We start from the raw sequence: 25,409 nt of genomic DNA on the forward strand, positions 1-25,409 counted from the left end.
GACACCTACCTACACACAAAGCTATACAGCTAATTTATACCTTGTTGAATTTATAACCTTGTCTATGCTGCTATGGACACTTTGTATGGGCTGCAGCTCAAATCCTAAAATAGTCAAGAATTTTTTTCCTTTCCCATATAGTATTCTATTTACTTTAATTAAAAAAAATGCGTATAAATGCAATAATGCAGGTAGACTAGAAATACTAGATTGAAAATTAAAGTAGTTTAGCTTGTCCCATTGTGACTGACAGTGTTGTATGACACCCAACGCTGTACCCTAACATTTTCCAGGCTTTCTACGTAGCTGAATCTAGTATTAGCTTTGAAAACCCATTGTATGAATGGTGGGTGGATGGGTTGGAAACGTGTGCTCTCTACACACTGTATGTTACTCACATCAGAAGCTGTATGGCCACTCCATATGCTGTGAAACTGTAAATGATTCCCAAAACACTTGTAACTCTTAACAGGATTGTGAGAAATAAACTATATATAGATATCTATACACAGAGATATATTGTATAATTCCTCATGTGACTATCTTTGTGTATTTGGGTGTGGAAGCAAACATGGCTCTTTTTCCCCTCACTCCTTAGTTATGGAAATGTTTCCTGCAGGCTAAATATGACACTAGTATTAAAGAGCCCTACACTACAGTGAAAGSCAGTCCCTGCCCCAAACAGACCGCAACCTACTGAATAAAAGCAGACCAAAGGAGATGATTATTCTTCCCACAGAGGAATTAAGGTGTAAAGCAATTAAATGACTTACCCAGACGCACAAGTCAGGATAAGTCCAAAGGGAGGAGTATTTCAGCAGCAGATTTTGTGGTAAATGAGTTGCCTTTACATTGTACCAGGTGCGAACGGGGTCTCTGCAAAGTCTGCCATCCTTGGGAAATTCATTTCTTATCAACCAGGAAGGCAAAGACTAGAAACTCCTTGTGAGGTAGAAAAAAGGGGCAGCTTTTAGTTGCAAAAGCTGCAAATACAGATTTTTGCTGTGGAGACTCAGCTGAGAAGGCAAGTTTTAAGATTTTCTCCATATTCCCAGAAGCAGAGACATAAGTGGATTCATTTGGTCTGTAGCTGAAGCTGGTGCAGGTGGCGTCCCCCCTTTCCGGGGAGAGATCAACTATCTCCTCTCATCAGCAAGTGATGACTGGAAAGGCAGAAGGGACGGAGAAGTAAGAAGGGATGTTCTGATCTGGAAGGCTTCCCCAGAGCTCAAAGTCAGGGCAGGTAGCAGCCCAAAATGTCTTTGGCCCAGGATGAAGCAGAGCTGTTTGCTCTATGGATAGGGGGAAGACTGGCCTRGGGAATCCTCCCAATGCTCCTTCTTTCAATGAAAATGCCAAAGGCAGCAGGAAGGCAGCAACATTACTAGTAACTAAATGGTGAGGAAAAAAAAAAAAAAAAACCCAAAATGCTCTTGCTGGGTCCCAAATGTCCCCATAAGAAGGCACAATCCTGCAAGGGCTTCTTTGCAGATACACAGAGCATGTCCATACACCAAGTATCAATTATACATAGCATTATATCACTTGAAGATGCACATGGTAGAGCTGGTTTTCTAGAAACCTGTTTTCTCTGGCTGGAACAATTCGCTGCTGGCTAAAGAGATGATCAAACTCACCTGAAGCAGAGGAGCCTTCAACCGTTCCTTTCAACAGCTGACTTGCATCAAGGTGATCATAGACTCATGGAATGGTTAAGGTTGGAAGGGACCTCTGGAGGTTATCTAGTCTAATCCTGCACATGCAGGGTCACCCAGAGCACGTGGTGCAGGATGAGATGTTGAGAACTCATTTGTAACCATGTTAGGGGCTCCAATAAAAATAACACAAGGGAAATCACCTGAGCTTTTCTCCTTTGGGTAAAGGCAGGKCTTCCATTGGTATTTCTCTGAAAAGATAGATGAAGGTTAGAAAATTCACCTTTGGGTAAAGGCAGGGCTTCCACCGGCATTTCTCTGAAAAGATAGGTGAAGGGCAGAAAATTCACCTGAAAACTTAGCTCAGGCTGCTTCATTCTCCCCCATCAACTACTCTCCAGCACATCCTGGTATCACGAGCTCTGTGCTCGCACCTGTGACTGAAACCTCACTGATTTTGCTGAGCAAAGAAATCCCGTGCAAGCAATGAAAGGACAGGTGAAGAATGGAATGAGGGTAAGGACTATCCAAAGCAGGGCTCAACCGCACTTACCCAGAGCCAACTTTGCTCTTTTTCCTCCTTGAAACTGCATCAATGTCTCCTGTGCCTTATCCCTGCTACAACAGGTACAAACACCAGACTGCAGAGCATTGACCAGCTCAAAAAACAGGCAACTGAAGATGCAGCCTTTCTTAAGAACTTCTTTATAACCAGAAAACCACTTATTTTATAACCAAAGGAATATSCTTTTACCAGCCAGACCTTGCAAGTTAATTCATACCCCCTAAATGGCTGGGAGAGATGAGGCTCATGATGCACTAAAGGCAGATGTGTTAAACAGGATCTTTATCATCCCACAGTGCCGGGAAGGAATCAATGACTGCATATAGTCCTAGTGCTGCCCTCTGTGTCTTCCTACCTCCTGGCTAGCACAGAGAATGAGGAAAACAAACTTGCATCTCTGGGGAAAGAGCAAGTTTTGCTCTAGGAGAAAATTGCCCAGGAGAAACCACAAAGCAAAACTACTTGAGTTTCCTTCTCTAGTTGGGTTCCTCGGGTTGCCTGGGTTGATTAAGCATTTTCAAGTTATCTGTTACAAAAATATCACATGGGAAATACACTGCTCAAAATGGAATTTAAGTGGTGGTATCTAGCAGCATATGTGTTTTGAGAGACAGACTCGTACGGGCTATCCTTTCATATTAGTGCATTTAACTTGTGTCTTGGTTACTGCATTTAACCCACATGTGTGGGGGGTTGTGCAGGAAGGGAAGGTTTCAACACGTGCTTGTGAAATGTAGGGACTGTGCAAGTGCTTCAGGAAAATATTCCTTACTATTACACTTGATAAAACTTGCACAGAACACTATGAATAAACTCACAAGGCTTCTAGCCCTTACATTACTACCTGAAATTAAATATTATGAAAGGCAGAGGCGATGTTTACAAGGATCTTTTTTACACCATGTGTTATTTTCCCCCACTCCATTCTACTTCAACCATCATTTATACAAAGAAAATGGTATGATGCCAAATCCCTGTACTTGCAAAGATAAGCACCACTGTTTCACCATTAACATTCAGGCTTATGGGTCCTGGGTTTAGAACACAAAACACTGGATTCACAAGCAAGAAGTGAGCAAAAATTCCATTCTCAGGGACATAAAAGCTTCAGACTACTAGAGTGGCATTAAGCCCCCTACAAGGTAACTAAACTGAACAGCGCCTTTTCAGTGATTTTTATTGTCTTCTAGTAGCTAAAGTGGATTAAGTACAAGGAACAGCTGGTATCTCCAGCCAGCAGAGAGAGGTTTCTGAACACCCCTTYGGTGAGGAAAGGATATGGACAAATGATTGAACCTGATTGAAAGTCAGGTGCATGCAGGCAAAAGCTGTATTTGCTTTACGAAACAAAGCAGGGTCCCTTCAAATAAATAGATCAAAATTCATCAGAATTGTGCTTTATTTTCCATCAACCATTTTATAGAGGCACTGTTTCTTTATAATATACTAGCAACCACAAAGGTATAAAACTATTAAGTTAGCATAGAGATGAAAAAATGCAAATTCAGAGGCTAGACAAGGTTTACAAATGTTGCATTTCYTTGAGTGAACTATGGAGCCAAGGGCAATGATACGTGCAATATCTGAGTATTTGGGGGGGGGGCAAGAAGGGAGGAGAAAGAATAATGAGTCATTTAAAGAAGAACACTTATGCACAAGACAATCCAGAGCAGATATGAAGGATGGGAAGGCCTTTCAAGCACACTTGGACCATCTGACTTAGTCTGCAATTTCAATATTTATTCAGTGGCTCCAGGAAACCACCCAGTTCTCCATCTACCTATTCCATCCTCTTCCCCCCATTTCCTCAGATTATATTTTCCAAGGCTGAAAGGCATCAAGGGCAAATTATAAGAGYTCCACCAAGGAACAGCAATTTAAAACCAGCTTTGGCTTCAAGAAGGAGTTGTCTCTCAGGTGCATGAGACGTGTGTTGGTCATGCAAGAAGCCATGATTAATGGTTTGGCTTGGGCTTCACGGAGAAAGTTTGGGGATTTGGGTGGCTGGGGAGRGACTTCATGCAGTTGGAGCAAGGCAGTTTGAAACCAAACCCCAAGGCTCTCCTTGCGGGCCAAAGTAGTGGCACCGACAGTCGGGCCACATTGATACCAACACCTGCCTCTTCTTTGACCACCCCACAACATGGCACCCCCGGCCTGCCTGGTGGGGAGGTGGCCAGGAGGACGTTCCCACCCGCCTGGGGCACCAACATGAAAACGGATCATTTGAAAAAAAAGAAAGAAAAAAAGCCTTAATAGCAGCGCAGAACTCCACAAGAGGGACTTTAACGAGTACACCAGGCTGCTACGCACTGGCTGCACGTTGCCGCCCGGCGCGTGCGCAGCGTGAGGAGGCGCAGGAGGAGGAGAAGGAGGAGGAGGAAGAGGCGGCTGCGGCCGAGCCCTGCCGCTGCCCGCGCCATGTCGGAGCGGCTCGGCAAGCCCACCTGCCTCATTGTGGCCAGCGCTGCCGCTGCAGGTGAGAGGTGCCTGCCATGTGCTGCGGGCCCCTTCCGTGCGGCTCCATGAACGCGGCGCCCGCCATCCTCGGGCCCCACCGGTGCCGCCACAGGCCTGCCTGGCTGTGCTGTCTGTGCCTCCCTCCTGCTCGGACGGTTCCACACGTGTGGAGACATGTGGGCGCTCTCTGCACACAGCCACGGCGTGCGGAAACGCAGCGGTAACCAGGGCCGCAAATTCCTTGCGTTCACAAACAGCCCTCTGAAATTCCTGGGAGCTCTGAAAACAAGGAAAAAACCAAGCCCTCAGCCTGGCTGGGTGTGATTTTTCTGGTGTTTTTTTTTCTTTCTTTCTTTTTTTTTTTTTTTTCCTTCAGTTGGAAATGCAGAGGCTCTGTGCTAAAATTGTGCTTTCTCCTGCAGGGGTGTCAGCCCAGTCCTTCCTTCATTGCTTCACACTGACCAGTACTGCTTTTAACCTGCAAGTTGCAACCCCGGGGGTAAGTACGAATGGGATATTACTGTGATTTACCTCAGTTAGCAGCCTGTTGATCAAAGAAGCTTTATGCTAACTATTTTGGAGAGATGTTTTTTCTTTACCAATTAAGGCATTTTTTTAAAAAAAGTTTTTCTTTATATTGAAATTAAGATGTGCTTCTCATGGTTCTGAACTTCACTGTCCGGTATGTCTTTCTCCTCAAAGCAAAGACTTGAAGAACATCCTCAGTAGGAAAAAGAAAAAAAGGAAAAMCTTAGTATTTTGATATCTACAGTCTCACAAAATCTTACCTGCTCATCCTAGAAACAAAACAGGTCTCGATAGTATATGTAGCATAAATAAATAAATATACTAACAACAGGCTTTGAAACATGTTTCTGCTAGGGGAAATCAATTGATTTTGTGGATGTGAATGAAAACAACATGCGTTGGATCCAAGACTTCCGCATGAAATCATATGCCAGCCCTGCCAAATTGGAGTCAATCGATGGTAAGGGTCCCCCAAATTGTCATCTCCATTTGTCATCCCCATTTATTAGGGAAGCAGATGCTTCTCAATGTTAAGATACAGAAAAGAAATGCAACTTGTGTTTTAAGACTGGCTCTGACAGCTACGGCTTTTTTTTTTTTCTGCTTTTTTATAAATCTATTGTTGAATGACAAATACATTATGCTGTTACATTTTGGAAACGCACTAATGTTTTTCTAAAGAAGGAGCCAGCAAGCACAACAGTTTTAAACTCTGTCTTGACTAGACTCTCATTGGAAATGTGTGTTCTCTGTCTTCAGTAACTCTTTACCTTGCATAGATCTGGTTTCTTTAGTTCATTAAGTGTCTAGTGTTTGACTGAGCTCTGTGGTAGTGTCATCATTTTGTCAAGTCTCAAATGGCTCATTTTGATTGTTATTTGCCTGACAATTTGTTTCTCCTTTTTTTCTTTCTAGGTGCTAGATATCATGCTCTGTTGATCCCTAGCTGTCCTGGGGCTATGACTGACCTTGCAAACAGTGGATACCTAGCTAGAATATTGCAGCACTTCAGCACTGAGAACAGTGGGTGAACACTCTTAGATACTTGTGTTGAATAAAATATTCCGTAACTGTTATGCAAAACTGTTACCTCTCTGTAACTGCTTTTTACCTTGCAGTAGCTACTTTTAGGTATAGTCATAGAAGTCTCAAAGATTTAAAAAAATTGAAGAATTTTGCAGTGTGCAGAACTGGAAACATCTTCTCTGGATAAACCYGTGCTCTCTGTAAAATTAGGATCCTCTTTACATGAATAATACTAGAATATTTTTGAGTACATTTGTAAGAAGGGATTTCTCTGCCTTATGCTGATACAGTAGTTACTCTCTTCAGTTCAAATAGGAACTGAATTTCAGGCACAAATACAGAAACCTCACATAGGTCCTAATCAAGACTTGTGTCAGTTCAGTTGTCATTTGTCCATGTGCATTCACGTTGGGCTAATGGGCTTTTAACCAGCAGTAACTCTTTACAAGACTGGGGAAATGCTTAATGCAGTGTGCAGAAAAGAGCACTACACCCTAAGAGGGTGTAAACAGAATGGTGTAGGTTTTTTCAGGTAGGCAATACAATGTGACATGAGGAATCTTGTTTTAGCTTGGTTTAAAGATCTGAAATGCACTTTTTTTTTTTTTTTTTTGAATATATAGAACCTATCTGTGCAGTTGGGCACGGAGTTGCAGCTTTGTGTTGTGCCACCAATGAGGATAAATCCTGGGTGTTTCAGGAATACAGCCTGACAGGGGTAGGTAATTTCTGCTGTTGTGATTTTTTTCTGCAATAGATTATCAGTTTGGTACCTGGGACTTACACTCAAATCTTTACAAACTGGCTTCTAACCCAAAATGTGAGTAGATACAATTGATATTTTGTTAATATTCTGTTTAATAGAACTGTCATATCTCTGACCTCATGGTCTACTGCATTTATATGGAACCTACACCTGCTCACCAAGGTAGAACAGACTAATACAGTACAACTTTCAGATCTGAGAATTTACTCACAAAGTTAGGAAATGAAGTTGGGGACACTCAAAAGCATGCAGAGTCCTGGTGTGCTTATGATTGGTATTGCAACCTGTGATAACATTTTTATAGTAAGATGCATGGTATGGCCTATTTTTAGTTGCTGTGGAAACCATAAAATTCCAGTTTCTTCTTTGCATGTGAAAACTGAACTATTACATTGAAAAAAAGTCATTAATTTTTCCCTCTTGGTGAAAGTGCAGGCCTATTTAGGTGCTGGACTTTGAAATGTATGTGACAGCATTTGTATCCAAACGTGCATTTCAGGAGGAGTTTTTAGTCCAATATTTTCCCTTTAGTAACACAATGGAGTACTTTAAAAATGTACAATAGGGCTATGTTTTTAATTCTTCTTTTTCCTTCTGTTTTAAAATAGTCTGTGTGGTTAGATTAGCAAATGCAACAGTGAGAACATCCAGCTGCAGGAACACTTTACCGGGGCACTGATCTGGAAAGAGAAATTGAATGCTTGATATGTAAATGTAGTGCCCCCCAGCAGCCTCTCCATGCTGTGCTCAATCTCAGCAAAGCAGTGAAGTCTTCTAAGCTCCTTGTGAAAACTCAGCTATGATTCTGTCTGTTCTGTGGRTACAAGATGTTGTTTCCTCTCTACAGTGGTAATTACATGGGATTGAATTCGGATGGTAGCCAGGAGCTTTATATTCCCTGTGCTCTGTAGCGCAGAAAACATATTTTAAAAGAATCTATTCACTTGGAAATGTAATTAAGTGGAATTATAAATACAGTTTGTGCAGCGTGATGTTGTTARTCCCTGGAAAGCTTTCCAGTTCAGGGAAGAGAGAATTGCAGACGTGACGCCCATTAGGGATGCTGCTTAGTCATGCTACTTAAATAGGAAACATGTGAATGTTGAGGACACAAAATGCAAATATCTTCTGTGGTGTGAATTCAGGAACGCTTCCTTCCCTTGATGCCCCAAATACACTTGGTCTTGGTCATGGCCTTTCTGTCTCTTTTTTTGGGCTCACATATGAATTTTCAAGTTGCTCCTTACAGGTGTACATAGATGACACTTCMTTTCATTCTTTTTCAGCCCTCTGTGTATGAGCTAATAAGGCAGCCTAATTTTGCCAGTTTGCCCATTATCGTGGAGGATTTTGTGAAAGATTCTGGAGCTACATACAGTGGTAGGTAACAGTTGTCTTTGTAGCTGAGTGCTGAAGATGGATGTTGTTTTTACACAAATGTACAGGATTCTGACAGGATTCTCTTGTCCTGYATTCTCATTTCACAAGTGTAAACCAAAGCCTAGTAGATTCAGTGTCTATGAATGCTCTTTTACCCCAGGGTAAACAGGAATTGGTGCATCCTGCAGTAAGGAGGAACGTGCACTGCAGGGAAGAGCATGTGCAGGAGTTGYTGTGGATCTGCTGATTCACAGTGACTTGTCATTGTCTCCATTCCTGCAGGGAATTACACCTGTCTATGTAGTCCCTTGTCCCCTGGCAGGGAGCAGGTTAACTGCTAAATGTGGGGATTGTTTTTTGTTCAGATAAATGTGGCTTGTCATTTCAAGTTGGAGGTGGTATGAACAATTTTGGCTTTGATTAATTGCTTAATAGCTGGGAATAAAGTACTTCGATGGCAAATCTGGTTTTACATTTTTTTTTTTTTTTTTATCAAGCACTAAGCGGACATTGTTAATAGTCACAAATGTTAACAGTTTGACTGTCAAATTGTATAGCCTTAGGTTCTGCAGTGTGAGAGACACTAAATCCCTCAGAATACTGAAATATTGCTTTTTGATGAGAGTAATAAGGTGCCCATGGTATTTAAACCATTAATTCTTGGCTTAATACACTAGTGCCACACAATAAACTGATGCTGTGTGAAATGGCACATGGAAGTCAGGCTATTAAGGCCACGCATGTATCTTCTCTTAAAAGAAATGCTGTTTTCATATCAAAGTGCTGCATATTCTCTGTTGTGTTCTCTTCCAGCCCTGTACTATCAGCATGTCTAAATGGCAGTGATTAAATGGCATCTTTGTGCTTTTTGACTGAGCTGCTGCTACCTCCTTCTGCATAACTGGCACAGTAAAGATAGTTAAAAAGCTAATGTCACGCTTGCTGGTAGTTGCTACATCATATATTTGAAACAGGGGATATTTGAAACAGTTACCTTATATATTAGAGTTCCATCAGAGACATGATGACTGAAACTGCAAAATAAGTATCTACTCTCACAGTATTTGATGCTTTTTGTTCTTTTTATTCCTGTATTTAGCCAGCAAGCCGGATGCTGTGCATGTAGTACTGGACAGGCACCTGGTGACAGGACAGAATGAGAATTCCACGGTTCTTTCGGTCCAAAACCTTATTCTTCTTTGCAACAGCAGGTGAGGCTACAAGGGAGTAAGTACTTAAAATAGATATGGTTGCTAAGCATCTTTTAATTTTAGGGATATTGTCACCAGAAGAAAGTTTTCCCTGGTTTTGCTGGTGAACACATGTTTTTGTTTGATGCAGCTGTTCAGTCTGTTAAGTTTTTGATAAAAAGCATTTGTGATTGTCTAGCAAAATAAAAAGTACGGGGTTGGAAAGGCACAGCTGTTTTTTTATAAGGCTGTTGAAATAAAATGTAGAACAGGTTCCACTAAATATTTCTATTAAGAGGAGCATCTCCTGTGTAATTCCTCATGGTTTGGCAAGTTAAGATTTAGTCAGCTACGTGTTAGGATTGTGGGAATGACCAGGTTTTGTTTCTTTGGTAACAGCGTGCTGGTTTGGTTGTCTTTCATTTTGTCAAACAGAAGAACAAAYGTAAATAACAATAATAAATCTTTTTTTGTTAAGGTGAACCTTTTTAGAAGTCCTTTCCTGGCTGTGGACTAACAGGTCATGTCACGTTTGGATGCATTTCATTCTTCAGGAGAGGAAAGAGCAGGTCTCTGCAGCTAGGATGGAGGAAGAGTCGGCACACTAAGGCTTTTCATATCTGCTAGCTRGATTTAAGCAGCTTTGTTTACATTTCTGGCATGGCCTGTGAAATGACTGTGACAGTGAAGCTGCAGTGCCAGGTTTTGCAAATATAGAGTGGATGAAGGTTGTAAATAAGAAAACTTCAAAGTTCATCATACCCCTGATGTGATGATGAATCCCTCTTGAATTTTTGTTACTACATTTCTTTTTCACTGCATCCCTGTCTCCGCCCTTAAAAACTTTGAGCTCTGTTTGTGACTCATGTGGAGGTTGCACATCAAGTACAAAAATCTGTACTTAATCCTACAGGGACCTGCAAGTTGAGGTCTGTTCTTACCCACCTTTTGGTGCGTCACAGAGTTACCATCTGACTCCGTATGTGTTTCAAACAATTGGGTATGGAATGTGATGGAAAATGCACAGTAAACATTGTCTGAATAAAGCAGAACCTGACTGTTTGAATGCAGTTCACTGTAGTGATGCTCTTGGCATAATGTGTTTCTTTCCTTGTGTGTTCACATTAATGCACTTCTATTTAAAAAATAACAATGATGCATTTGCTCAACTGATTTTAAACGGTCTTAAAATTGCTTATTTGTTCTGCTCTCTTGTAGTGCACATGTTACAACTGTAATTCTGTTCGATGTGTTCAAAATACTTGTCTCTGACAAACAGCAGTTGTCTCCTGTTGGAATTTTGTGGAAAATGTTACATAGTTAATGTGTAACAAATAGATCAGCCGAGAAACCAATTTTAAGAATGAAATCTAATCRACTTTTTCTGACTGGAATATGAACAGGGAAAAGGATCATCAGATCAAAAATACTGCAGGTGTAAACATAATGAAGCTGTAGKAAAGTACATGAAATTAAGGGCCCTGGGGGTACGTGCAATTTATGTGCCTCCTAAGCTAAAGGGAGCTTTGCCACACATGGACAAAGTCCTGGCTGCAGCTACAAAGGGCAGTCTCCTTCCTGAAGGAGGAATCTGAGAGGCTGCAGGTCACACGGTGTTTCCTTGTGGTTTTGTGATGATCAATAGGCCACTTAGGACATACCTRGAAAAATCTAGTTACTTGTATCTACTGTGTGCCCAGGTTTCCTTCCTTGGTTGTGAAATTCTATCCAGGTCTCTTCCAGAAGCTGTCAGATGAATTTAAAAGCATTAAGACAAGTATAGGCTTTGATCTAAATCCTTATTCTGCCACTGGCCTTTATCTTGTTCCAGACAGTACCAATTGGGATTGTTATGTTTGTAATTTGAGGAAGTTCAGTGCTGTACAAAGCATGTTGCCTTTTGATTTTTGCAGCACTTCCTCACTCAAACCCTACARGAGCAGATAAAAGACCTTTATTTTTTTTTTCCCCTATCAGATGTCCACTTTTTCATCTTCTTAGTAATCTAAACAGTACCTAGTGTTGCCATTGAAAAACAGAGAGGAAGAATTGCATGAGCTGTCAGCAAGCAGCCAGAAAGATGGGGTGTGCATGAGCCCATCTACCAATGTTAATGGGGGACTATGGCAAGGATGCTGGATGTGCTCTAGCTTCTTGTGACAGGCCAAGCAGGTGACTTTCATAAGGCAAACCCCTTTTGTAAAAGGGAGGTAGGCTGTTTCCCAGCCTGGTAAGTCTCTTTCCTCCACAAAAATGTCATGCAACTCAATGGTGACTTTTTAAAACTCCTGTTTATTTTGAAGCTAGGTAAAAGCAGCAGAATTGAAGCAAAAGCCTCTAAAGAGCAGTGGCCTAGTTGGTTTGGAGTGCTTTCTGGGTCACTAATGGTGCTTCTGTCACCTTGTAATTCAACCTTTGAGTGCAAACCCTATCCGCAGCAATTTCTTACATCAAGGGATGATAAATTCATCTATAATTCACCCTCATTCATGCTGATCTTTAGCTTAATTTGATTTTGAAAGGCCTATGCTTATGATCCATTGGGTTGTAAGGGTTAAAAATCACCTATTGATGACTTGACCTGGTGGGAGACTAGAGACAATACTGGGATTCCTTCCAACATACCAACTCTTGACAGACTTGTATTCTGTGATTCTGTGACACATCACACATTTTGTGGTGTGATATTTCCCCTGCCTCCCAAACAGCGTGTATGAAGCAACTGGAGTTTAGCARCTCTCAATACTGCAGCGAGAACCACCTTTTATCAACGCTTGCAAATACATCGTGTCTTTGTAATCAGCTCTTTATGGAGGATTCTGACATTTAAACCAYGTGGAAGATCCTTTTGTTCTAAAGGCAAAAGCAGCTTCTCAAACAAATTGAGAGCTTCAGATGCTGGAGATTTTAAACCCACGGCTGTTCAAACGCTGGTGGCACAATGTTCCCTGGGCTAGTTCCCTGGCTAGCTGTGTTGATCCCTGCTTTATATTCTTGAAAGAACAATTTTTTTTTTTTTTGATGAAAGACTATTGGCATGACATGGAATTTGCTGCACCATGAAGGGATAAGGCTTTATATAAAGGTATAGGATGGAGTTCCTTGGTGACATATCTACCATGTCCCAGAGGGGAACATGTGTGTGTTTCAGGGGAGGGATACGAGATGTGCTCTTGGCTGCAAGTCAACATGTCTGTGAAACTCTGTGCATCCATGAACTATCTGTGCATCCCTAGGGTAGATTAACTGGAGAGAATGCAGGGAGGAGGGCATGTTTRATACTTGGAAAACACCCACGTGGGGAAAGAGAGAAGAGCAGCTTCCATGTCCAGTTTRCTGTATCCATAGCTCACAAACACCTCCCAAAGACAATAGGATAAAAAAACAAGAGCAATAAAGTGCCTGAGAAATAGCACTGGCTACAGCTAAGAGCTGTACAGCTTGTCTTCTAAAACCACATCTTTGGCTGCCTTTAAATTCAAGCAACTGCAAAGAGAAGCAGAGGAGTGACAGTGGAKAGGCTGCTGTTACTCCCTTGTCTTTCACCTTTGCATACCCTTCAACAGCAGCTGCCAGCATAAACTCAGGCCTCAGTCTGCTAGGCTGAGAGAAAAACTATCTTTCAAGGACCCCGCAAGCTTTGGCTTAGCATGTCCTGCCTCTGCCACAGAAATTTGGTGGCTGCATGACCAAGTGAGCACTGGTCATGTCACTTCTGGCCAAGATGCCCACCTGTAGCCGCTTGCTGCTGCTGGCACCATGGGAAGGCCCTTGTTTCAGCTCCAGTCATTTGCATTCAGTCTTGGAGACACTGCAGCACTGCAGGAGGCATCAAACAAAGGGACAAAAGGACCCAAAAGTAGATGATATCTGCTACTGAGCAAGGAGATGGGCAAAGCTCTCTGCTCTCTGTATGCCATAACTCACCCAAATCCAAAAAAACAGGCAACAAAAGTAAAGCAGCTTGGATCATGCATTTCTCTACTCCTTCCATGCTCAGGCAGATGCAGTCGGTTTCCCCTTCAGCATCAGCCCTGCTTTAGTCCAGTCCCTTGGCTTGTGCTCTTTTCTGCAATCTAAAGGCAAGCTATGTAAGGAGAGCATTAATTTTTTTTTTTTTGCAGGTATATTCCTTGTTTAGAAGGGAAATGCTTTCCTGACTTTTCTGACACTATCTGTTCTTAAGGTGACCAGAAATGGGATATTTTAGTTCATCTCTACAGATAAACTAGTGATATTCTGCCCTGGGACCAAATGCTGAAAATAAGTGCATTGACTCACTGTGCCCCATCCATGTACACTAGCAGCTCTTTTCCCAACAGCTCCACTCTCCTGTACCTCTCTGCCTGTACCCTTGTTTCAAGAATGCACTTGAGTGAAGAAGAGTAGAGAGCAATCAGTTAGGGGCAGCACCATGTATCCCTCAGTCCTGGGATGCAAGAGGAAGCTGAAAGGACCAGGGAACACAAGGCTAAATCAATACCTTACATTTCATCTCACGAGTTAGTTGCTGCTCTCTATATCCTGAAAAATGGAAAGGAAGAGCTGCCTTTCCAGAGATGTCGCAGCCTTTCCAGAGATGTCGCAGCCTTCCCAAGAGATGGTGGCACTGCTCTACGCAGACCTTCACGTTCCCTCTTAGACCCTGGAGTGAAGCAAGAATGTGTAGGTCAGACTGCAGAACTGCCTTCCGTTATACTGAAATAAGAATGGAGCCACATGATGGGCTTTGACAGCCCTCACCCTGACGAGATGGTGGCAACCAAACACACAGGAGCCTGGCAGGGTCYTCTGCCATTGCTGATTTCCCACGTGGCGTTCACAGATGCAGTGCTGCCCCCCTCCTCAGCGAGCACCCATGTGCACAGCTCAGAGGGAGGACCCAGGACCTGCACATCACATATCCTGCAGAAGGTCAAGAAAAYGCAGTAGATGACGACGAGGATCAGGGCATGGTCACAGCAGAGCTAGATTCCTGCAGAGAGAGAGAAAAACAGGTAACTACCACTGGGATAGACTCTTGAACTGCTTCCTGATTCTTTGCTTTGGAGGTAGCAGAGTGTCTCTATGCATTTTTTCTAGCAACAGAACATTTGCTTTTCAGCCTATAATTTATGTATCATTTTTCTAGAGTTTCCAGGCTGCTGTTATAAAGCCCAGGAGCCCTGGAGAGARCAGCTATAAAAGGTGGCATGTGACCTTATCCAGGAAGCAGCAGTGCCTGTGGTCACCTTAGATCAGACACCAATTTCCCRGGGAGGGAAACACCATCAAAACACAACCTGCCTGATGCCACAAAACTTGAGAGAGCAGAAGAGGCAGAGGCCTAAAGGGCTGCCAAAACTGTTGAAGAGTTAACAGCATGCACATACACACAAAGTTAGGGATTCTTAGGCCCTTGGATACTTGAGGGAACAAAAACTCCTGTTGCCCTTGAAGACATTTGGGGCAGATCCTGTGTTTTCTGATAGCTGGCTCAGGTGCACAGCCTGTTAGTTCTCCCTGGTCTTAGGCAGAGCATCCTGCAAGGAGCTGCAGTCATCACCTTGCTCTTGCACTGGCAGCTACCACTGTATAAAGGAGACCTCTTCCTGTGGCAGGAGGCTGATCCTTTTGCCATTGTTTGGGGTCAGTTTGAGGAATGCAGGTCTTCTGGTCCCAAAGGAACACTCTTCCACAGGCTTTTTCACTGGAAAGAAAAGGGGTAAAAGCAGAGAGCTCAAAAAACTGACATTCACATCAGTCTTTTAAACTCTGCTTTGTGGACTAGGGGACATCTAGACACCAGGTGCCTCAAAAGAGGGGACTGGTTGTGATGAGCATCCCTTGGGCAGCTACCGGGTACTGATTTGCTGGCCAAGCAAAGCTGCATTTAGCCAACTGTGCTGGGTCAAAGGAGCTACCTGAGTAGCAGCATCTGCAGAGAACCATTTCCCTGTCCTGTGCAAGGTGTAGGTCACAGCCATCTGAAACGGGATGTCGGTGGCATTATCCTTGTAGGGAAAAACCACCTCCCGGGAACAGCAGCAGCTAGAGAACCTGAGGCAACACATGAGGAAACCCAAAAAGACCCTGTGATTCAACCTTTTTCTTTAAAATGAGTGTGCGTTTCACCTCCAGGTTCCTGAGCCATGCACAGAGCTGGCTGGGCTAGAGGAAAAACATAAATCTTATTTCCTTGCGGTCTCCTCTGCCCCATCCCTTTTGGTGGTCATCCAAATCTTACCTGTTGCTGAGTTGAAGATGTCTGGTGTTGCTGCATGCAGGTTAATGGAGGTCCTATGACCTGACCTGCATTACTAAGGATAAAAATGAAGATAAACTTCGCTCTGTGGCTCCTTTGTTAAACAACAGAAAGGTGCTTCTGACAAATGAAAATGTGATAATCGGTGKTTTTTTTTCCTTCATTTTTGTTTTTATTTTATCTTCCACCTAGCAAGTGGCCTGTATGTGGTCTCCAGCTGATCACAGCCTTAAATTCAGCTCTTCGCAGAGCTGATACAGGGTGGATTTCCGAGGCCCTCACAGCAGCATCTCAATCCATCCTCTCTTGCAGTTGCCAGGAAGCGCCTGGGGCCATGTGCTATTCATTAACAGCCAATTTGCTTGCAGGACCAGGAGAGGAAATGCCTGTTTATGGCAGGGATGCTATGCATGCCTTGCCAAGGCACCTTCTGGAAGCAGTTATTTGGAAGGGCTGTATTATCCAACTGCTTTAAGTAATGACTGTGCTAGCGTGAGCTGGCAGCTCTGCAGGCTCCTGTCCATGAAACTACACAAAGGGATGTTACTGGTACAAGAAACAGCCCCAAGCACCTGAACCAATGATAATTTACCTGCCTTTTGGACAGGTCCTTGGAAACTGTCCTGTTTCCTATCCTTGGAAAAAAGTGTCTGCCAGAGCTTCTGTGACACCTTACACATACCCTGACACTGCTGCTCTCTGCAGAATTAAATGCAGGTATGTCTGTAGGAAATCAGTGTAACATTGACACTCATTGGATTGCTCTTACTGTTCTTGCAACACCTGTGAAAGGGAGCAATAGTTGATACCCCAGAAGGTGCTGGAGCCTAGAGGGTTAGTGGAGGAACAGCAGGTTTTGCCTCTCCCGAGGCCACAGGAATTTGCTGCACTGTGAGGGTACCTCACATCTGGGTGTTTGGAAGAGATGCTACAGGCATGAGCAGGTCAGGCCTAAAACAACTCCCAGGTCCTTGCAAATAAATTGGCATTAAGTGCTTGTCTTGACAAGAGACAGCTTGTCTTGTATTAAGCTCTGTATGAGCCAACTATCTAGGTGAAGTCATACTAATCATCTTGGAGAGCTTGATCTCCTGTCTGCAAGGGACTGCAAGGAATGACTCCCAATTTTTCTCAGGGAAAGATAAAAGGCAACTACAGTCTTGTCATATTTTGCCACTTTACAGATGGGTCTCCAGACCTGCCTCTTAAGAATATGGAAATATTTGAGGTTTTCCTCTATCATTAAGAGGAGAGACCCATCTTCTAGCATGCTGAATGCCACGTTATTCATTATTTGCCAGATGAGGTAGGCTGGCTGTATGGGTAACAGCTTTGTGTGGCTGAGGAATCYCATCCTACCTAGTAATCTGGTCTGTCAATTAAGAAGGATTATTGTAATAACAGTTATCAGAAGGCACATTTAAGTGACTGCTTAAGGCATGTGTTACCTTTCAGAAGATGTCTTCAATTGTTCTGGCTTCACTGGGCTCAGTAGCCTGTCGTGTCTCAAACTGTTGTCTCCACTGTGGTGATCTGCAGCTTTGAGGGGCTCTGGGAAGTTTAATTCTTGACTGGATGGAAGCCTCATTCTCTCGCCTGAGGAAATGGTGACTTTTTATAGGAGTCAACAGCTGGAACCAAACTTGCCTATTTGTGATCTGCTATGAAGCTAGAACTCTTCTCATCTCATGCTCTGGAGCTGAAATTAGGAAAAAAGACTGAGAAAACTAAAGCTGAAGCAGAGAGCCTTACCAGCTTGAACAACTCTGCTCTCTTTTAGGTCCAGCTTCCTCTTCAACATAAGCTAAAATACTCTATTGGTTTTTAATTATCATGAGGGCCTAAATCATCACACTGGCTCGTGACATTCATGAATGCACTGGCAGGTGAGATCACTGTATTATATATTGAAGARAGGTGTGGGCAGGATAAAGGTTTTAATGCCAGCTTGACCTTTTAAAGCAGAAGACTTCCCCTTCCCTCCCTTCTCTTAAGCACCTGCTTTCTGCAGCTTTCCTGTCCATGTCATTCCCCTGTAGAGRAACACTAGGAAGTGCAACACAATGGGTAGATTTTTGAAGCAGCTCCTGTCAGGCCTGTGAGAAATGAAGATACAATAATATTCTAGCAGTCCTGCACTTATACTCCTCGATTTTAGCACATATCACAGGAGAATTTCACCTACCTGTACTAGAAAGTAACTAATTTCAAGGTTTTACATTTCAAGTAATGCCAACATTACTAAGCTGTTTCCCTGACTTATTTTTCTTGTATTATGTGAGCTTGAGTGATAAATACATAGCCTAAAAACCTAAACATTTAGGAGGCTAAAGTCAGACAGCTTCATCAGGAAATAAGTAATTGTGTCATATAAACAGAACCTTTTATCTACTCTTGACAAAATTGGACCTATTATGAGACAGATTTAATTAGTGCTAATCAAATGCAGCACAAAAGGCAAGTGGATGCTTCCCTATAGAAACTCAAGGAATTGACATCATGATTAGGTCATTCCTCAGGGTGAGACTGCCCCACAGCTTAAGCTTCCCCTTTTTGGGAAGGAATAAGCTCAAAGAGAAAAGGCAGGGGCAGGTGGGGAGGGTAATACAGAGTTTTAAAAGGGAACTTGGTTGATATGGAGGAGTTGGCAGCATTTATGACTGTGCCTTAAAGCAACACAGCAACTTGTTCCAAGAAAAGACCCAAAGCTGTAGCTATCCTGAATCATATTCACATGCTCATTCCAGCATCTCAGGAATAACAACTCTCAGTTATTAATCAACTGCTTTAGAGGCCGTTTCCTAATTCTGTAATGCACTGGCATTACATATARTGAAATGATCACATTACAAGAAAAATGTGTTAATTTGAGTGTATTGACAAGAGTACCACAAAAATTGATTTTTTTTGTCCCTTTGCAAACTGATTAAAAAAAGCATAATACAGAAATCTATCAATATATAGCATAAGACTTTTACAGGTAAGACATTTGTACATCCACTTAATTTCAAATGATCCACTCATTCAGTTGTGACCAGCCAGGAAAATGATGATTTGCTTATTTTCCATTTTCAGCACTGAACATTCGCTCCTAGAAAAAACAAGGGAACAAACTGCAGTTTAGCAAGTGTTTGGGAAGTGCACACTGCTTTAATAACACAGGCTTTAGTCCATATAAGAAGCTGCCAGTCAGTCTGGTTGTCAGGTGATCTTTATAGTTGCATTTTTAATTTCTAATAACATTTTAAAATTAATTACATGTTAAAAACTCTCCTATATTGTCAGGAAACTTTCCCAAGGCCTCTTTAAACTCAACTCTGTTCTTGGTGCCCTCTACAACGAGGTTTATCTGCAGCTCACTATCTGCAGATTATTAGCTTTGTCTCAGATCACTGCTGAGAAGCAAATATGTTTAGAACTAGACCTAAAGGTCTTTTCATTTACACAAAAGTGTTCTCTCAAGTAGCTGCCTTTTAAATACTGCCTTGGGCTTCCTTCAGGTGTCTGTACCTGCCTGGCAGAGATTCCTTGTTGACCTGCAGTAAGGCAGAGCTTATTTTCAAGTAAGAGTACTGCTTTAAATGCAGACACCAACAATGTTCTAAGGGGTCACTTTTGCTGCTTGTTGTTAACACTATTCAGGTTTCTGGTCTTACTTCAGCTAACACACAGCTGCTTATTTGGAGAAATCCAAGAGACAAAAAGATGCAGCACAATAAAGCACCTACCTTTAACATTTGCTCCAGTTTAACTGCATCAGCAGCAAATTTTCTGATCCCATCTGACAGCTTCTCCACGGCCATTTGGTCTTCATTGTGGTGCCAGCGGAATGTTTTCTCATCCAAGTGGATCTTCTCAAGATCACAAGCCTGAGCTGTAAAAGGAGAAAGATGAACAAAGTTATTATCAGCTTGGTATTACATACCACAGATTTCCTAAAAATGTCAAGTCTCAACTATTTTTAAGAGGAAAATTCTGAAAGCCACTTTCAACATGACTTGCTTTATCAGTACCTTTTCRGATGCCAAAGTGAAGGTGCTCTTGCTCTTTACTATTACCTTAATATGTTAAGAAAACCAGATATTCAGTTTCTCCTAAAATACAGTTTTCACATATATGCATTATACTGTATCTGCTTCTCAATGGTACAATAGTGTCAGGCTCACTGCCAAGAAGGAGGCAATGAGACAATCTAAGCAAACATGCTCMACAATCAGGTCTTTGATTATTTGGCAAGTGCTAACAAAAGCCTCATTGATAAGATGCCTACCAGCTATCTAGCACACTATATGCTGCAACCATAGCTGCAGCTGTGCAGGAATCTGCAGTAAAATCCTAGTAAGACTACGGAAAGGCAAATACGGTGCAGTGGGAATACATATCCTAAACCATCACAATGGAGTATCACTAGAAAAAAATCACTTAAGTCTTGTATATGACTCATTTCTACAGTTTTGGGGCACAGGTCTCTTTACACATACAGGGCTAACAGAATAGTCACTAATGCACTGTTAGCAATGATTAAAGTAAGTCCCAGGGATATGGAGCATAAAATTACTTCTGCTCTCCCCATTTTCTGGGGTGAAAAGACAACCCCCTGGGGGGATGTTATTTAAACACACTCAAAAATCTCAATTCTGGAGAGTGTGCTCATTAGAAACCAATACTGTAAGAAAAAGACTACGTAAGCAACTAAGTAAGCAACTGCACTACATCTATAATGAAACTAACATCCTTTTTATAGGGGTCCAAGCTTTATCTTAAAACATAATGGAAGCAGACAGCATAGAAGGGACTACACATTGTTGGTSATCAGTATTAGAGGGAAACTAAACAAGTCTATATTTCTTAAAAACTCAACTTACCATCTTTAACACTGAGTGCAGGAGTTAACTTGACATATTCTTTGCTGAGCTCTGCCAAGAGCTTGGGTGAAATGGTGAGATAGTCACAACCTGCAAGTGCTTTTATTTCTCCTGTATTTCGAAATGAAGCACCCATCACAATAGTTTTGTAGCCAAACTTTTTGTAGTAATTATAGATCTTAGTGACACTCTTCACACCTAGAGGAGAAAGTTTCAGGAGGAGGGTTTCAGAGGAACTCACTGGGAGCTCAAAGATCACTCCTAATGCAAACACTGCCATGTGTTTCCTAAGAGGATTTCCAAAAGCAGCTTGCAGTTGGAATGAGTAGGTCATGTGGTTTTAGTAACGTGTTCAAGGCAACTTTACCTGGATCCTCTGAGGGCTCGTAGGCTTTCTTATCCCCATTTGCAACATACCAGTCCAGGATACGTCCTACAAATGGGGATATCAGAGTAACACCAGCTTCAGCACAGGCAACTGCCTGAGCAAAGGAGAACAACAAGGTCATGTTGCAGTGAATCCCATACTCCTCTTCCAGAACCCTGTGGAAAAAGACTGTTTTGAAGCGGTGATTTTTACCTCATCTACTGACTTTGCAGTCTCAGAATAAAGCAGTAGGTTAAGCTACTGAAGTTCTTGACTTAAAACATTTACAAGAGTGCTACAGTGCATAAGCTTTCCACTTGTTTGACTATATGTACAACAGTCTGAAACTTAGGGTCTGCTAGTGCAGAACAAGTGACCTGTTCAGTGCTGTTCCTTGCACAAAATGCAGGCCACTCAACATCCTATCTCAGGAAATCCTTTCAGCAAGTCTGACCCTCACAGGAACAAACTTTCCTTCTTTCAACTAAAAGCTCTTGTTTAGCTCTCGTTTAGTTTGTTACCTGTAGCCCTAGTAACAGATTTCCTGGAGCAATGTTTGCAAAAAGAGACAATTGTTTAAATGTAAAACACATGTCAAATGCCTGTAAACTGTCAAAACAGGCCATGAACCAGTGTGCCAGGTACCAAAATACTTACTTGCCAGCCTGGATCCCTTCCCACGTGGATGAGAGCTTTATGAGAATACGATCTTTACCAATTCCTGCTTCCTTATAGAGGTCAATRAGGCGCCGGGCCCTCTGAATCATTCCTTCCTTATCAAAGGACAACCTTTGAAACAAGAGCAGGACTGCTTAAGATCAGGAGCTTTTTCCTCCTCCCCACCACCAAAATTCAGGACAATCATCTATCATTTCATTAGCATCTCTGTTCCAATAAGCTTTTCTTCTTGGTTGAAGGTACTCACTTCCTTGTAAGCCCATCAAGCCATCAYAGGACAGCACTGCTACTCTTTGATTAAGAGAATCCAGAGCTCAAGATAACRTAAATTTTAGTCCATTAACTTTCTCAAAGTTCGGGGGGTTTTTTATACAATTAATGTAGAATCTGAACATTAGAAATTAATTAGCACAGATGGATCGTATGCAAGTCTTAAGTTTATTTTGCTTAATTAAATGCAATTTACCAAAATAAAATGCTGAACACCACATCTTTTTGGTAACTTCTGAGGCTAAGACAGTAGCACACAGAAGAGAACGAGCAGAGTTTTAAATACACTAGAAGCAAAACATTTGCTTTGCTTACAGCAATGCAAGGATGGAGGATGACCAAAATTCAAACTCTATTACTTGATTATAACCTGGTGACAAAACATGATGAAAATAGGTCCTAGTCAAGCAAAATAGTTGAAACCAGTTCTCAAGTTAAACAAATAGTAGCAATTTTTTTTGAACTTGTCTTATGGCAATGAGCTGTCTATTCAAGAATATTTTTTCCACTCACATAATGCCATGTTTTTGTATGCATAAACAGACAGGATAACCCAGAGGAAAATAAAACACTAACCTTGCATCTACTTCTGTGGACACACGGCCAGGTATCCTCTTCAATATTTCAGCTCCGAATAACACAAAAAGTTTGTCAGAAGCATTTTTGATCTGCTCATCTTGTGACCTGAAAAATAARCCAAGGAACGTAACTATTTCTGTGAGGCAAAGGAGGACAACAGTAACATCTTCAGGCCTCACCATAACTTTGAATATCTGAATTATACAACTCATTTAACATTGTTTCATTGCTCAAATAACCACTTCTGTGGTTACTTGTATAATTTTTCTGACCTCTCTCTTCCATGTATTGACAATAATAGTAGCCTTCATACCCTTATCTCTTATAATACTATGAAGCTGGAGTGGTTTCTTGAGAATGGCTTAAATGGAGATGCATTTCTAAAAAGCATTCCAGAAACTAGGACTTTAGGACTGAGACTTCCTGAAAAAAGAGAAAGGCCCATGAACATGAGAGAAAGCCTAAAATACTGCTAATAAAACAGAATGATATTTACATTAAAAAAAAATGCATCTTAAATATAGCTCTACTAAGAGACAAAGGGAAGAACATACTTCACTTACCCACCAAGTTTTTTTCCATACTCAACTGCATCATCCACAAGTTTCTGGTAAACTGGCATCTGAGCAGCAGCTAGTATGAGAGATGGGTTTGTAGTGGCATCTAGGGGCTTGTACTCATCAATTGCTGGGAAAATAAAAATAAGCTGTTTAAAATAATGAGCCAGCTTGGGTAAGTAAAAAGATCTTGCTCAAATATGCAAGAAAGTTAATGCTTAGGACTGTAGGATAGTAATATTCGTAGTAAAGAAGATTTAAGCTACATGCTACCACAAAACCTGGCAGATCTACCAGATGTTCAMGGATAAAGAGGGCTACAGTAACAAAATTAAGCGAAGCTGAGGCATTACCCAAAATAAACAAACCTGTGGAAACTACATCATAAAAGATAAGCTATACTAATTCCAAGTTTCTTACATATACCCTTATACTCAGTATAGCTGAATTTTGAGAAGCATAGGTGAGGAGAAACACCTTTCCTTCTAGCAGGTTGGGTTCTTTGTGCACACCCACCCCAAATGGAACAAAACATCAATCTCTAAGTTGCACAATGCAGTAAGTGATGATTTTTAGTTCCCCCCCGCAACAGTTGCCCACAGCTYCTCAATTTCTGTTCTTGCAACTTCCTTGTACCACCAGAGCTACTTCCTTACAGACGTTACTTGAAACTCCAGCTTATCTTAAGCCCAGCACTGCACCTATTTCAGGTGATACCATTTGTTTACCCAAGCAGGCTGTTGYTGGTCACAGCTGAGCGGTTCACACACCGGGTCTGACTCAGCAGAGGCCCGAGCCCTTCAGCAAGTGCAGCTCACAAACCCACTCGCCAATACAGCTGCATGTTACTAATACAAAGACAGTTGTCACCAGCATCTCTTCCTCAACTTAATGCAGTCAGGGATGAAAATCCAAAGTGATAAGCAGCTATTTTGTTTTTGCAGTGATAAAAGAAAATAAGTATTTTCTTTCATTTTCCAGTGGGTTCCTCCAAGCAATGGTTCCGATCCTTGACTAGATCCATTCCATACTAATAGGTCCTTCAAAACACTTGTAATGGATACGGATATTGCTTAAAATCAAGCACATTTGCAAAAACCGAGTTGTGAAGCACAGCAACCAATTGAGGACAAGTACATTTTGACAGCGGTTATTAACTCTCTCCAGAATTGCAGRATTTGAGAAGCATCTTACAGCTCTCTGGCAACAAGCACCAGTAATCGCATTAAGTCTTCACCCACTTTTCCTCAAGGTTGAAAGCAAGAGTTYGGGACAAGCCCAAGCTTAAACTTCCAAAGAAAAACTGGCAAGTCCAGCCACAAACAAAATTGCCATTTCTAGAAATAGAAGTGAAATAGGCAGTTGATCTTTTGCTGCAGGTCCAGTCAGCATCTTTCCCTACAGAGCACCATTGAGATGAGTTTTATATCRGCACAGAACTGGCAAACGGTGGATTTAGTGCTCAGCAAAGCGGCATTGATGCCGTGGTTCCCTGCCATGCAATTCTGAGGCAAGTAACAGTTTCACCACACTCCACAGAGGCCAATCTTTGAAACTAGATGTTCAGAACGTGCAGCAAGCAGGTGTCACCTAGTGTCAATGTATACACACGCATAGGTACAGCTTTATCTCTGGGACGAATGCCAGAGCTGATGCTACCTCTTCAGCCTTAAATTGACTAATAAGAGAAGCTACTGGACAGCAGCCATTTAAAACAGTTAATCCTATAGGTGATGAATAAGCAGAGTAGGAGCGGGATTATTGCAGACCAGGGCTCAAAACTCGTTGTTCTACCCCATCCAGCCTAACACAATAGAGGGATTTTTTTCYCCCCAGTTTTGATAAACGGAGGGCGCTGTCTGTCTGTCCAGGACTGCAAACGGTGGCAGTTCAGGAACAAGCGGCTTCATCATCATCATCATCTAACTCCACCTCCCTTTATACCACACGGGCGTGTTTGCTCAAGAGGGGAGAGGGAAAAAAAAATACACACYACACACACTCTCACATGCTCAAAATTGCTATTTTTAAATCACAGAGGGGGAAAAAAAGATGCGTTTTTTGAGGGAAAAAAAAAAAAAGTTCTTCATCAGCCCCGCAGAACATTCCCCTGGTCCAGATTTCCGGCTAGTGTTTTCCAATCCCGCGTTTGGGCCGTGTAAAGGAATAAGCGCATTAAAACGCCCAGCAACGGCCAACTCCTCGCCCAGTGACTCACGCGGGTTTGACACCTCAGTGAGAGCACGTAAGCGCCCACCGCCCCGCTCGCCACAAGGCGC

The 25,409-nt window shown here is 42.1% G+C and overlaps 2 protein-coding genes and 1 long non-coding RNA gene across 3 annotated transcripts in view; 1 reads left to right on the forward strand and 2 right to left on the reverse strand.

Annotated features, from left to right (window-relative positions):
- The first annotated feature begins 4,600 nt into the window (after positions 1 to 4,600).
- GATD1 (glutamine amidotransferase like class 1 domain containing 1) lies at positions 4,601 to 10,811 on the forward strand. Its single transcript, XM_026044842.1, has 8 exons — positions 4,601 to 4,699; positions 5,103 to 5,179; positions 5,563 to 5,668; positions 6,124 to 6,231; positions 6,858 to 6,952; positions 8,287 to 8,380; positions 9,480 to 9,591; positions 10,049 to 10,811. The coding sequence occupies exons 1-8, from the start codon at positions 4,642 to 4,644 to the stop codon at positions 10,050 to 10,052; spliced, it is 654 nt and encodes a 217-aa protein (XP_025900627.1). The 5' UTR covers positions 4,601 to 4,641; the 3' UTR covers positions 10,053 to 10,811.
- A 2,648-nt stretch (positions 10,812 to 13,459) lies between these two features.
- LOC112952056 lies at positions 13,460 to 15,288 on the reverse strand. Its single transcript, XR_003250320.1, has 3 exons — positions 15,116 to 15,288; positions 14,314 to 14,545; positions 13,460 to 14,215 (listed from the first exon to the last, which is right to left on the reverse strand). It is a non-coding gene; the product is annotated as an uncharacterized LOC112952056 (long non-coding RNA).
- Positions 15,289 to 17,942: 2,654 nt separating this feature from the next.
- Positions 17,943 to 25,409, reverse strand: part of TALDO1 (transaldolase 1) — a 7,951-nt gene continuing 484 nt past the window's right edge. The window contains exons 2-8 of the mRNA XM_026044841.1: positions 23,137 to 23,260; positions 22,571 to 22,678; positions 21,704 to 21,835; positions 21,047 to 21,222; positions 20,680 to 20,877; positions 19,543 to 19,688; positions 17,943 to 18,905 (exon numbers count right to left, since the gene is read on the reverse strand). Coding sequence (XP_025900626.1) covers positions 18,873 to 18,905; positions 19,543 to 19,688; positions 20,680 to 20,877; positions 21,047 to 21,222; positions 21,704 to 21,835; positions 22,571 to 22,678; positions 23,137 to 23,260 — 917 coding nt within the window. The 3' untranslated portion in view covers positions 17,943 to 18,872. The remainder of the gene's footprint in view (positions 18,906 to 19,542; positions 19,689 to 20,679; positions 20,878 to 21,046; positions 21,223 to 21,703; positions 21,836 to 22,570; positions 22,679 to 23,136; positions 23,261 to 25,409) is intronic.

This window comes from Nothoprocta perdicaria, unplaced genomic scaffold (genome assembly GCF_003342845.1).
Source record: "Nothoprocta perdicaria isolate Ctin4 unplaced genomic scaffold, notPer1 scaffold_389, whole genome shotgun sequence".
In the NCBI taxonomy this organism is placed as follows: domain Eukaryota; kingdom Metazoa; phylum Chordata; class Aves; order Tinamiformes; family Tinamidae; genus Nothoprocta; species Nothoprocta perdicaria.

What these genes read in the sequence shown, in the direction of transcription:
- GATD1 (XM_026044842.1), top strand. Translation starts at nt 4,642, where the DNA reads ATGTCGGAGCGGCTCGGCAAGCCCACCTGCCTCATTGTGGCCAGCGCT. An exon ending in CAAATTGGAGTCAATCGATG is followed by an intron (nt 5,669 to 6,123) that starts GTAAGGGTCCCC and finishes TTTTCTTTCTAG; the next exon opens with GTGCTAGATATCATGCTCTG. An exon ending in AGGAATACAGCCTGACAGGG is followed by an intron (nt 6,953 to 8,286) that starts GTAGGTAATTTC and finishes ATTCTTTTTCAG; the next exon opens with CCCTCTGTGTATGAGCTAAT.